This window comes from Odocoileus virginianus, chromosome 16 (assembly GCF_023699985.2).
Source record: "Odocoileus virginianus isolate 20LAN1187 ecotype Illinois chromosome 16, Ovbor_1.2, whole genome shotgun sequence".
Lineage (NCBI taxonomy): Eukaryota > Metazoa > Chordata > Mammalia > Artiodactyla > Cervidae > Odocoileus > Odocoileus virginianus.
The window spans coordinates 41,694,912-41,707,100 of record NC_069689.1 but is presented as its reverse complement, the minus strand read 5'-3'; the positions used below and the strand labels follow the sequence as shown (position 1 = coordinate 41,707,100).

The 12,189-nt window shown below is 41.5% G+C and overlaps 1 protein-coding gene across 9 annotated transcripts in view; it reads right to left on the bottom strand.

Annotated features, from left to right (window-relative positions):
- Positions 1–8,954: 8,954 nt before the first annotated feature.
- Positions 8,955–12,189, bottom strand: part of GABRA5 (gamma-aminobutyric acid type A receptor subunit alpha5) — a 95,755-nt gene continuing 92,520 nt past the window's right edge. For all 9 annotated transcript variants that reach the window (XM_070478121.1, XM_070478117.1, XM_020914544.2 and 6 more), the window contains one exon: positions 8,955–10,238. In XM_070478121.1, coding sequence (XP_070334222.1) covers positions 9,939–10,238 — 300 coding nt within the window. In that variant the 3' untranslated portion in view covers positions 8,955–9,938. The remainder of the gene's footprint in view (positions 10,239–12,189) is intronic.

The following is a 12,189-nucleotide window of genomic DNA, read 5'->3' as shown; positions in this document are numbered from 1 at the left end:
CTGATGTTTTTATTGCTATAAATGTCCTTTTTGTCTCTAGCAATACTTTTATATTAAAGTTGTTTTTTTCTGATATTGCTATAATCATTCCAGTAGTGTTTTGGTTTCTGTATGCATGCATGGTGTATCTTTTTCATCTTTTTGTTTTCAACCTATTTGTGCCTTTGAATCTGAAATCTGTCTCTTATTGACAGCCCGCTGCTGCTGCTTCTAAGTCACTTCAGTTGTGTCCGACTCTGTGCAACCCCATAGATGGCAGCCCACCAGGCTCCCCCGTCCCTGGGATTCGGCAGGCAAGAACACCAGAGTGGGTTGCCACTTCCTTCTCCAGCACATGAAAGTGAAAAGTGAAAGTGAAGTCGCTTAGTCATTTCCGACTCTTAGCGACCTCATGGACTGCAGCCTACCAGGCTCTTCTGTCCATGGGATTTTCCACGTAAGAGGACTGGAGTCGGGTATTAGACAGCCTTCAGGGGGGTAATTTTGTAGAATTTAGTCTGACTCTCTCTACCTTTTGATTGGACTACCAAATGCATTTTTAACATAATCATTGATATGATTGAATTACATCTCCTGCTTTGCTTTTTGTTTTCTTGTATCTTCTTTGGTCCTGTGTTATTCCTTTTCTGCTTTCTTTTGTGCTAAATATTTTCTAGGGCACCACTTAAATTTATTTGTTGGATTCTTTACTCTTTTTTTGATTTTACTTGTTTTCTTAGAGCATGGAGATTAAAAATGCATATTACCTAAAACCAACATAGTTCAGATTATTATTAATTTCAATAGTATACATAAATTTTTTTCCAATATAGGGCTCTGTCCTCCCCCCCATCGTGATATATTACCTCACAAATTTTTGCTTATAAACTCAACAATGCAGTTTTATAATTATTATTTCAAATAACTGCCTTTTAAAATGAGCTGAGGACTATTTAAAAATATATTCGTATTTTCTATTGTATTTTCTTGTGTAATTACTTTTACGGGTTTTCTTTGTATAGATTCAAATACCATCTAACATTTATTTTCCACCTGAAATACTTCCTTCGATATTTCTTGTTGAGTAGGTCTATTGTAGATTAATTACTCCATTTTTATTTACCCAGGAATGTCTTTACTTCAGTTGCCTTTTGGAAGGATAGTCTTGCTTGATCACAAGTCCTTTGATGTTGATTTATTCTTGAGTGTGTCAGACCTTGGCTGTGGCGCGAGGGCTCTTCCCTGGCATTCAGACCCCAGACCCCATGGGCTCTGAGTTGCTGCAGGCAGGCAGGCTCTCGAGTTGCCGTCTGCGGTCTCAGTAGCTGCAGGGAACGGGCTTAGTTACTCTATGCATGTGGGGTCTTTGTTCCCGTCAGGGGTGGAACCCGTGTCCCCTGCATGGATTCTTACACACTGGACCACCAGGGAAGCCCCTAGAAACTTTGACTATTATTCTTCAGTATTTTTCTTCTTCCTATCTCTTTTCTCCTTCTAGGACTCATGAATATTTCATAGACATTGATCTATTTGATGGTGCTTTACACGGATCTTCCAAATCTCCCAGTGGTAAAGAATCTGCCTGCCAGTGCAGGAGACATAAGAGACGTGGGTTCGATCCCTGGGTTGGGAAGATCCCCTGGAGAAGGAAATGGCACCCCTTCCAGTATTCTGGCCTGGGAAATCCCATGGACAGAGGAGCCTGGTGGGCTATAGTCCACGGGGTTGCAAAAGAGTCGGACACGACTTAGCGGGTAAACAGCAACACTGAGTGTTTCAGTTACTGTACTTTTATTTTTATTTATTTTTTATTTTTCCGTTTATTTTTATTAGTTGGAGGCTAATTACTTTACAATATTGTAGTGGTTTTTTGCCATACATTGACATGAATCAGCCATGGATTTACATGTGTTCTCTATCCCGATCCCCCCTCCCACCTCCCTCTCCATCCCATCCCTCTGGGTCTTCCCAGTGCACCAGCCCTGAGCACTTGTCTTCTGCATCCAACCTGGGCTGGTGATCTGTTTTAAACTACAGAGTTTCTAGTTGATTCTTTTTCAAAGTTATTTCTCTTTATTGCTGTTGTCTATTTTGTGAGACAATGTTGTCCTACTTTTCTTTAGTTTTTTTATTTTTTAATTTTTTTTTAAAAATTTTAACTACAAAAACATTTTGTGTGGGGGTATAGCCGATTAACAATGTTGTGGTAGTTTCAGGTTAACAGTGAAGGGACTCAGCCACACACACACATGTATCCATTCTTCCCCAAACCCCGCTCCCATCCAGGCTGGCATGTAACACTGAGCAGAGTTCCATGGGCTATACAACAGGTTTTTGTTGGTTATTGATTTTAAGTGTAACAGTGTATACACTGTGACCTTGGTGTCCTTTAGTGCTTTGAACATATATATAAAAGCTGATTTAAAGGCTGCCACTACCCTGAACATCTGAATATCCCAAGGTTAGTTTCTTTGAATTGTTTTGTTTCCTATATATAGGCTATACTTCCCTGCTTCTTTGTATATCTCATAGTATTTGTTGAAAACTGGGCATACTAGATTATTTTAGTAACTTTGAAATCCAGTCATCCCTTCTGCTCTGCTGGTTGTTGCTATATTTTTTTATTATTGAAAATTAGATCTTTTTTTTTTTTTTTTTGCTGTTGTTTGGTAATTTTCCTTGACTGGTGTTTGTATTTCCTGTAGTATGAACTTTAATTTTGTTTAATTTTTAGTTTTGGCTTTGTAGGTGTCATTCTTGGATCAGCATAGCTCTGTGCTCTTTCTTTACTGTTCACACAGCCCTGAGCATGCACACGAGTTTCCAAATCTAGCAACATGTCAGAGGTTTTCATAGTCCACTACGGACATGTGAGTCCCTACATTATCTTTTTACATTTTTGGCTGGACTCTTTTTAGCCCCAGCTCACATCACAGCCTGAGGAGCCTGTACAGTTTACCTTCCCTAACTGCTACTGATTTTTATTGTTATCAACACCACCCTGGGAATGAGGCTTTGCTGTGGGGCTGCAGGTCAGGACAAAAGGTGCCGCTGGTCTCCACGGGTGTACACAGGGAACTGGCAGGGAGGGGGAAAGTGTCACAGGCAAAGTGTCACAGACTCCACTGCTCTCACTGAGGTCAGTAGTTTTCTTCAATAAACACTTTAATTTGTTGTGTGCCTTTAGCTAAATATCCAGAGTTCTGAGATGGTTGCTTTAACAATCGTGCCAGACTTGTCATTGCGTTTTGAGGAGAGAAGATGTACTGAGGTGCTTGCTTCACCATCTGGAAGTCTCACCTCTGCATAGTAAATTGTATGGTTATTTACCTAAAGGGTCTGCCTGCTACTCAGGCCAAGCCAATTGTTGCTGTTTAGGAGGTTGTGTTCCCAGTGTTATTATGTGGACTAGGAATAGGTTTGCAAAAATTTCAAAAATCTTATTTTATAAACTCTAACCCAAAGAGGTTGCATCACATCCAGTCCACCTACTTTCCAATATTCTCTCCCTTCATCAATTTACTGTCACTGAGCACCTGTCACTGGCCTGGAATAGTGTTCACTACTAGGGAGACCACACATAGAACATACAATAAATTGGACTTAAATTACTATATTGAGTCAATTAAACCTAATTTCAAATTTTCCTTTTTTAAAAATTTTATTTTCAATTGGAGGATAACTGCTTTACAATATGGTGATGGTTTCTGCCATACATCAGCATGAATCAGCCACAGGTAAACATATGCCGCCTCCCTCTTGAACCTCCTTCCCACCTTCCTTCTCATCCCATCCCCTCAGGTTGTCACAGAGCACAGATTTTCCTTTTAAGGATGTACACTGTAAAATGTAGTATCTGATATTTGGCATTTTGTTGTTGTGCAGAAGCTCAGCTGTGTCCAACTCTGCGACCCCATGGCCTGCAGCACGAAAGTCTTCCCTGTCCTTCACCATCTCCCAGAGCTTGCTCAGACTCATGTCTATTGAGTCAGTGATGCCATCCAACCATCTCTTCCTCCTTTACTTGTCTTTCAATTTGAATTCAGAAAAACTAAAGAAAACCCTTTCTTCAGACTTTTATATTAGGGAAATTCTAAGCAGTAAATATTTTTCAATCACAAGTTTCCGTAAAGAACCCATGCTCATATTGTAATTAGCCTCCAACTAATAAAAAATAAATGAAAAAAAATAAAAAATAAAATAAAATAAGCTACAGAGCCACTGAGATTGGAGTTGAGATATCTATTGAAAATGGCATCAACAAACACATAATCATGTAAATCTTTGATGAAATGAACCTTTTTGCACACTTCAAAAGGATTACATCACTGTAAACCTGGCAAGTAATTGCAATGATCAAAGTAATTCATATTCAAATATTCACCATGTTTGTTTATGGTGTTGATAGTCCCAGATGTGCTAGTATTGTAGAAGAGACATTAAGAATAATTTTTAAATATTTAAAATACTGTTTTCACTGAGAGAACTATAGTATTTCCAATTAAAAAAAAATAAAGTTCTTTGTGATTTCAAGCTAGTTCTTACAGTGGAGCTGTATTGCTTGAAGACTCTCTGTCATCATAGTTCTGCTTTCTCCTTGAGTAGACCCCCCCCCCCACCCAGTCACCTTAATCATTTGCACGGGTGCTCAATGAGGAGCAATCACATCCAGACACTGGGTTCTAGCCAGTCAGTGCTCCTCACTCTTTGCTCCCTGCAGCCTTGCTCCTTCCTTCCTCTCTCTCTCTGTCACATGAGGAGAGTGCTACCATGACAGGTCTATTCTATCAAGAGGAGTTTCTAAGATCACAGAAGCACAGAAATCTTATATAAGAAGGAACAGACTTAAAAGTCACATTTTCAGTATAAAAAAATATTATCCAGAGCATTCTTAATAGATAATCGGATAATCATTCAACCAGTGCTTAAAGCAAGATTTTCCAATTTAGTTTACATTTTTGTTCTAAATCAACTTCCATCTGGAGGCAATTGGATGGTATTGTGAAGCCAAATTTAGAAACTATGAGAATTGAAATATATTTTTTCCTAATATGTGATAAGATTTGAGCCAATGGATTAGCCTGTTCGTGTTTCAGTATCCTTACTGGCTCAATGGACCTGAGTTTGAGCAAGCTTCAGGAGTTGGAGATGGACAGGGAACCCTGGAGTGCTGCAGTCCATGGGGTCGCAAAGAGTCAGCATGACTGAGCAACTGAACTGAACTGATCCTTATTTGTAAAATAGACATTTCTCATTTACCTTACTTATTTCCCCTAACTTATCCCAAAGGAGACACAGAGTCTTATTCCTAAAGCATCAACATAACAAAGATATTAGGAGATTTACATAATCCTTGTCAACATTAAATGCAAGGTGTTGCTGTAGCATTTTAACTTAGATAGTTACTCTAGGAATATCTGAACCAAATTGTTGTATATAAGCATTTAGGTCAACTTTCACCACAGCCTGCCCTAAATAGACCCATCTCTTTCTGAGAAACAGAGAAGTAATACTGATTGCTGACTTATTAGAATATTCTTTCTATTTAGGGTGATGTCAAAAGAGATATGTTAAATACTCTGGTTCTAAAAGTAGGGCAGTGTAATTTATAATTATTTTCAAAAATTTTATTTCCTACCTGGTTATCATTTTTCCCAAGGTGGTTCTTCATGATATCCTCATTAAAAATAACAAACACTGAAATATCTATAGTACAAAATCAACAGAAAACTAATATGATCCTTTTCACTAAATTTTGCTCAGATTTAAGACTGAGCAGCATATAAATGTAGCAGTAACCTCAAACTGGAATTCCCCTAGCAGGGTTCTGAGGGTTTCCTGTAACAAAGGCTAGAATTTGTCAAGAAAATTATTGCAACCTAATGTTGAAGATAACATTTCCCATTAGGACTGAGATGTTCAGAGTGTTTGTGTGGAGCCTTTTAGATCCAACCTATACTATATTTTTCTCCAAACTATAATGCAAAGCTAAAATGTGAAGACTACATAAACAAATATAAATAAACAGTAAATAAAAACAGAAGTTGCACAGTCAGCATCAGATTTGCCTTTGGTTTTGGCTGATTTTATGCTGTGGTATAGTCGAAAGTGAAAATGAAAGTGAAAGTCACTGAGTCGTGTCTGATTCTTTGTGACCCCATGGACTATACAGTCATGGAATTCTCTAGGCCAGAATAATGGAGTGGGTAGCCTTTCCCTTCTCCAGGAGATCTTCCCAACCCAGAGATCAAACCCAGGTCTCCTGCATTGCACCCAGATTCTTTAATAGCTGAGCCACAAGGGAAGCCCAAGGATATCAGAGTGGGTAGCCTATCCCTTCTCCAGTGGATCTTCCTGACCCGGGAATCGAACCACTGCAGGTGGATTCTTTAGCAATTGAGCTATCAGGGTATAATGGAAAGCACAGATAGTTCTATAAATATACCACTATTTGCAAAAGAGAAACGCTTCTTGTGTGAAGTTTTAAGAGCATCCTTTTTGTTGACCTTTACTATTCTATTATGATAGCCTGAAACAAGGCAGAGAAGGGGCAATGGAACCTCTATATATTTAATGAACCAGGGATGCCATAAATGGGCACCAGTCTTTTTGAAGAATGTAGTAGTTCTGTGCATCTCTCACACTACTGTGATAAAATATAATCAGTTCAGTTCAGTCTCTCAGTCATGTCTGACTCTTTGTGACCCCATGGACTGCAGCACGCCAGGCCTCCCTGTCTATTACCAACTCCCGGAGTTTACTCAAACTCATGTCCATCGAGTCAGTGATGCGATCCAACCATCTCATCCTCTGTCATCCCCTTCTCCTCCTGCCTTGAATCTTTCCCAGCATCAGGGTCTTTTCCAATGAGTCAGTTATTCAAATCAGGTGGCCAAAGCTGGAGTTTCAGCTTTAGCATCAGTCCTTCCAATGAACACCCAGGACTGATCTCCTTTAGGATGGACTGGTTGGATCTCCTTGCAGTCAAAGGGACTCTCAAGAGTCTTCTCCAATGCCACGGTTCAAAAGCATCAATTCTTCAGTGCTCAGCTTTCTTTATGGTCTAACTCTCACATCCATACATCTATATAGGAAAATATAATACTTGATCTTGAATCCTGTGGAAATATTTCTCAGAATAAGTACTTGGGAGTTTTCAGTGAGTGGATGCTATAGGCATTTATATAATTATTCAAGATAAAAGACTTCTGAATATATGCCTTTACATATGTCCATGTCCATGTCCATGACCATATATGTGTCCATCACCCATGCCAAGGTGTATGAGTTTTTTAAGTTCCATGAAATAGTCAGTTTTGGTGCGTTTAACTTTGATACATGAACCGTGAACTTCCAGATGTTCAAGCTGGTTTTAGAAAAGGCAGAGGAACCAGAGATCAAATTTCCAACATCTGCTGAATCATTGAAAAAGCAAGAGAGTTCCAGAAAAATCATCTATTTCTGCTTTACTGACTATGCCAAAGCCTTTGACTGTCTGGATCACAATAAACTATGGAAAATTCTGGAAGAGATGGGAATACTAGACCACCTTACCTGCCTCTTGAGAAACCTGTATGTAGGTCAGGAAGCAACAGTTAGAACTGGACATGGAACAACAGACTGGTTCCAAATTGGGAAAGGAGTACGTCAAGGCTGTATATTGTTACCCTGCTTATTTAACTTATATGCAGAGTACATCATGAGAAACGCTGGGCTGGAGGGAGCACAAGCTGGCATCAAGATTGACGGGAGAAATACCAATAACCTCAGATATGCAGATGATACCACCCTTATGGCAAAAGGTGAAAAACTAAAGAGCCTCTTGATGAAAGTGAAAGAGGAGAGTGAAGAAGTTTGCTTAAGGCTCAACCTTCAGAGAACTAAGATCATCACATCCGGTCCCATCAATGGAAACAGTGGCTGACTTTATTTTTGGGGGCTTCCAAAATCACTGCAGATGGTGATTGGAGCCATGACATTAAAAGACGCTTGCTCCTTGGAAGGAAAGTTATGACCAACCTAGACAGCATATTAAAAAGCAGAGGCATTACTTTGTCAACAAACGTCCATCTAGTCAAGGCTATGGTTTTCCAGCATTCATGTATGGAGTGTTGGACTAGAAAGAAAGCTGAGTGCAGAAGAATTGATGCTTTTGAACTGTGGTGTTGGAGAAGGCTCTTGAGAGTCCCTTGGACTGCAAGGAGATCCAACCAGTCCATCCTAAAGGAGAACAGTCCTGGGTGTTCAATGGAAGGACTGATGTTGAAGCTGAAACTCTAATACTTTGGCCACCTGATTCGAAGAGCTGACTCATTGGAAAAGACCCTGATGTTGGGAAAGATTGAGGGCAGGAAGAGAAGGGGATGACAGAGGATGAGATGGTTGGATGGCATCACTGACTCAATGAACATGAGTTTGGGTAGGCTCTGGGAGTTGGTGATGGACAGGGATGCCTGGCATGCTGCGGTTCATGGGATCGCAGTCAGACATGACTGAGTGACTGAACTGAACTGAACTTTGATACCATTTGCTAATAGTCATAAAATCCCTTTTATGAGAGGAAAAAGAAACTGTTCCTTTCATACATGTTATCCTCTAACAGTAAACAGATGGTCTACATGCATTTCTTTGTATCACTCTTCACAAACAGCAGAAGGAAAGGCATGGAGGACTCTGCAGTAACCTTACCTTCAGGGAGCACTCTATCAGAGACTGGTGGAGCACTGTATCATGGAGATGCACGTGATGGAAAGAACTTCTGGTTCTACCTGTTCACCTCATGGTGGTTGAAGTCAGCTTTCTCTTTACATGCCACCCAGAATCAGACTGGAAGAGAGATGAACAGCTAAGTAAGAGGCTTTTTTCCCAAGCACTTTCATCATGATGATGGGTTTCCTTTACATCATCTTTAGAAAATGAGTCAGTACACCCACCAAAATCTGAAATATTTTCAGAAAATGACATTTTCCCACAAGATCAGTTTCATTTTTATTTTTTAATGAACATTTAAGGTTCATATACAAAAGCTTACAGAGCAATAAGTCAATCATGAAATAACATACAGGGAAATAAAAATGGAAAATAAGTCATTTACAGTTTCTCACCACTGAAGCACTATACTCTGGCTGCAGTGAATTGTGGTCAGTGTTTCAGACAGTGGATGCTCAGGTCAGATGCCAAGACTGTCATCACACTACTTTTTGTTTTAAGATCTTTTCTTTCTTGGTCATTGTTCAGTTAGTCGGTCGGGGGTGGGTGGTCAGAGGGAGAGAAGTAAGTTTCCCTCCCACTCCACCAAAAAAATTTTTTTTTAAGCAGTTAAATTTTAACTTGGGGAAATATTTTATCTGTTAATCTAACATACTATATACTTCTATTATTAAATGTCTGCATAAATATTTATTTCTTAACATAAGATCATGCAGTAGTTTTAATTTCAGAGCAATTAAATTCTTTAATTTCAAAGAATTATCAAAGGCAATTAGTTTTGTACATAAATGCCCACAGTTTCATTTTCAATGCAAAATGTGCTTTGTGATATCTGTTTCTTGTGAGAGTTGGTCAAGTAATAATCATGGAGCATTTCCTAAAATATTTATTTGCTGGGAAAATTTGTATGAAATGACATCTGAAGTATAAAAAACATTGTTAGGTAACACTTGGAACAGTTAAAAATATACCTGTTTGTAAACTATCAGTGTAAGGTGCTGAGCATCTGAGTGTCAGTGCCATGACTCCTGTTTTTCTAGAAAGTGGCTTGATTTATTTATCAATGTGTCATCTCTGAAACATCTGACATTATATATAGAAACACCAAGGCAATATTATTGGTACATATAATTAAACATGCAAAAATTTCCTGAAAGATAGTGCCCAAATAAGGGAGGCCCCCCAAGTTCAACCTCTCCTTGGTGCCGTCACTGACAGATGGCTCTCTTGGAGTTTGGGAGCACGAAAGCTCACTTTGGAGAGGTAGCCCCTTTAATCACTGGCTCCCTATTCAAATATGTTGCCCAGTAGACAAGGTTGAAAGTGCCAAACAGAACTGGGAATATAATTCGGGACATTTTGTCAATCTTGCTGATGCTGTTGTAAGTCTTTTTGTTTTCAGAAGTCTTGTCTTCAGGTTTAACTGAGGCTGAAGAGGCATTTGTGGTCCCTGCAGGGGTCTGCTCCTTCGGGATGTTTGGGGGGTGGGTCATCTTCCCAGTAGTGTAAGCATTTGTTGACTTATTTATTGTAAGTTCACGCTCCTTTTTCTGCAAAATAGAAGAAAAATGTAAGAGCATGATGTTTGCAAGCAACTATCAGTTCTCTTCTAAGGGTTTCTCTCTCTAAAGAGACAGAGACAGACAGGGGGATCAGCTGATCTCTGGTGGAGGACAGCCTTCCACAGACTTCTAAGCTCAGAACCCCCCATGGCCAGTCTTGGATGTGAAATTCTAGAACAGGCAAAATAGTTTATGGTAGAAAGGTTAGGAAATGGCTCCCTTTGGTTTGGCAAGGACAGGAATGGACTGGGAAGGGGCCTGTGGCCTGGAGTGTGACGACATGCGCTGTGTTCACGGGGTTTGGGTTATACAGGTGAGCATGTTCTCCTGCAGTGTGACCACGTGCTCTGTGTTCACAGGGTTTGGGTTATATAGGTGAGCATGTTCTCTGAGTGTGACCACGTGCTGTGTTCACGGGGTTTGGGTTACACAGGTGAGCATGTTCTCCTGGAGTGTGACCACGTGCTCTGTGTTAACAGGGTTTGGGTTATACAGGTGAAGGGTTTGGGTTATACAGGTGAAGGGTTTGGGTTATACAGGTGAAGAGTTTGGGTTATACAGGTGAGCATGTTCTCCTGGAGTGTGACCACGTGCTCTGTGTTCACGGGGTTTGGGTTACACAGGTGAGCATGTTCTCCTGGAGTGTGACCACGTGCTCTGTGTTCACAGGGTTTGGGTTATACAGGTGAAGGGTTTGGGTTATACAGGTGAAGGGTTTGGGTTATACAGGTGAGCATGTTCTCCTGGAGTGTAACCACGTGGCTCTGTGTTCACAGGGTTTGGGTTATACAGGTGAGCATGTTCTCCTGGAGTGTGACCACGTGGCTCTGTGTTCACAGGGTTTGGGTTATACAGGTGAGCATGTTCTCCTGGAGTGTGACCACGTGCGCTGTGTTCACAGGGTTTGGGTTATACAGGTGAAGGGTTTGGGTTACACAGGTGAAGGGTTTGGGTTACACAGGTGAGGGGTTTGGGTCATACAGGTGAGGGGTTTGGGTCATACAGGTGAGGGGTTTGGGTTACACAGGTGAGGGGTTTGGGTTACACTGGTGAGGGGTTTGGGTTACACAGGTGAGGGGTTTGGGTCATACAGGTGACGGGTTTGGGTCACACAGGTGAGGGGTTTGGGTCACACAGGTGAGGGGTTTGGGTCACACAGGTGAGGGGTTTGGGTCATACAGGTGAGGGGTTTGGGTCATACAGGTGAGGGGTTTGGGTTACACAGGTGAGGGGTTTGGGTCACACAGGTGAGGGGTTTGGGTCACACTGGTGAGGGGTTTGGGTCACACAGGTGAGGGGTTTGGGTCATACAGGTGACGGGTTTGGGTCACACAGGTGAGGGGTTTGGGTCACACAGGTGAGGGGTTTGGGTCACACAGGTGAGGGGTTTGGGTCATACAGGTGAGTGGTTTGGGTCACACAGGTGAGGGGTTTGGGTCACACAGGTGAGGGGTTTGGGTCATACAGGTGAGGGGTTTGGGTTACACAGGTGAGGGGTTTGGGTTACACAGGTGAGGGGTTTGGGTCACACAGGTGAGGGGTTTGGGTCACACAGGTGAGGGGTTTGGGTCATACAGGTGAGGGGTTTGGGTCATACAGGTGAGGGGTTTGGGTTACACAGGTGAGGGGTTTGGGTCATACAGGTGAGGGGTTTGGGTTACACAGGTGAGGGGTTTGGGTTACACAGGTGAGGGGTTTGGGTTACACTGGTGAGGGGTTTGGGTTACACAGGTGAGGGGTTTGGGTCATACAGGTGATGGGTTTGGGTCACACAGGTGAGGGGTTTGGGTCACACAGGTGAGGGGTTTGGGTTACACAGGTGAGGGGTTTGGGTCACACAGGTGAGGGGTTTGGGTCACACAGGTGAGGGGTTTGGGTCACACAGGTGAGGGGTTTGGGTCATACAGGTGAGTGGTTTGGGTCACACAGGTGAGGGGTT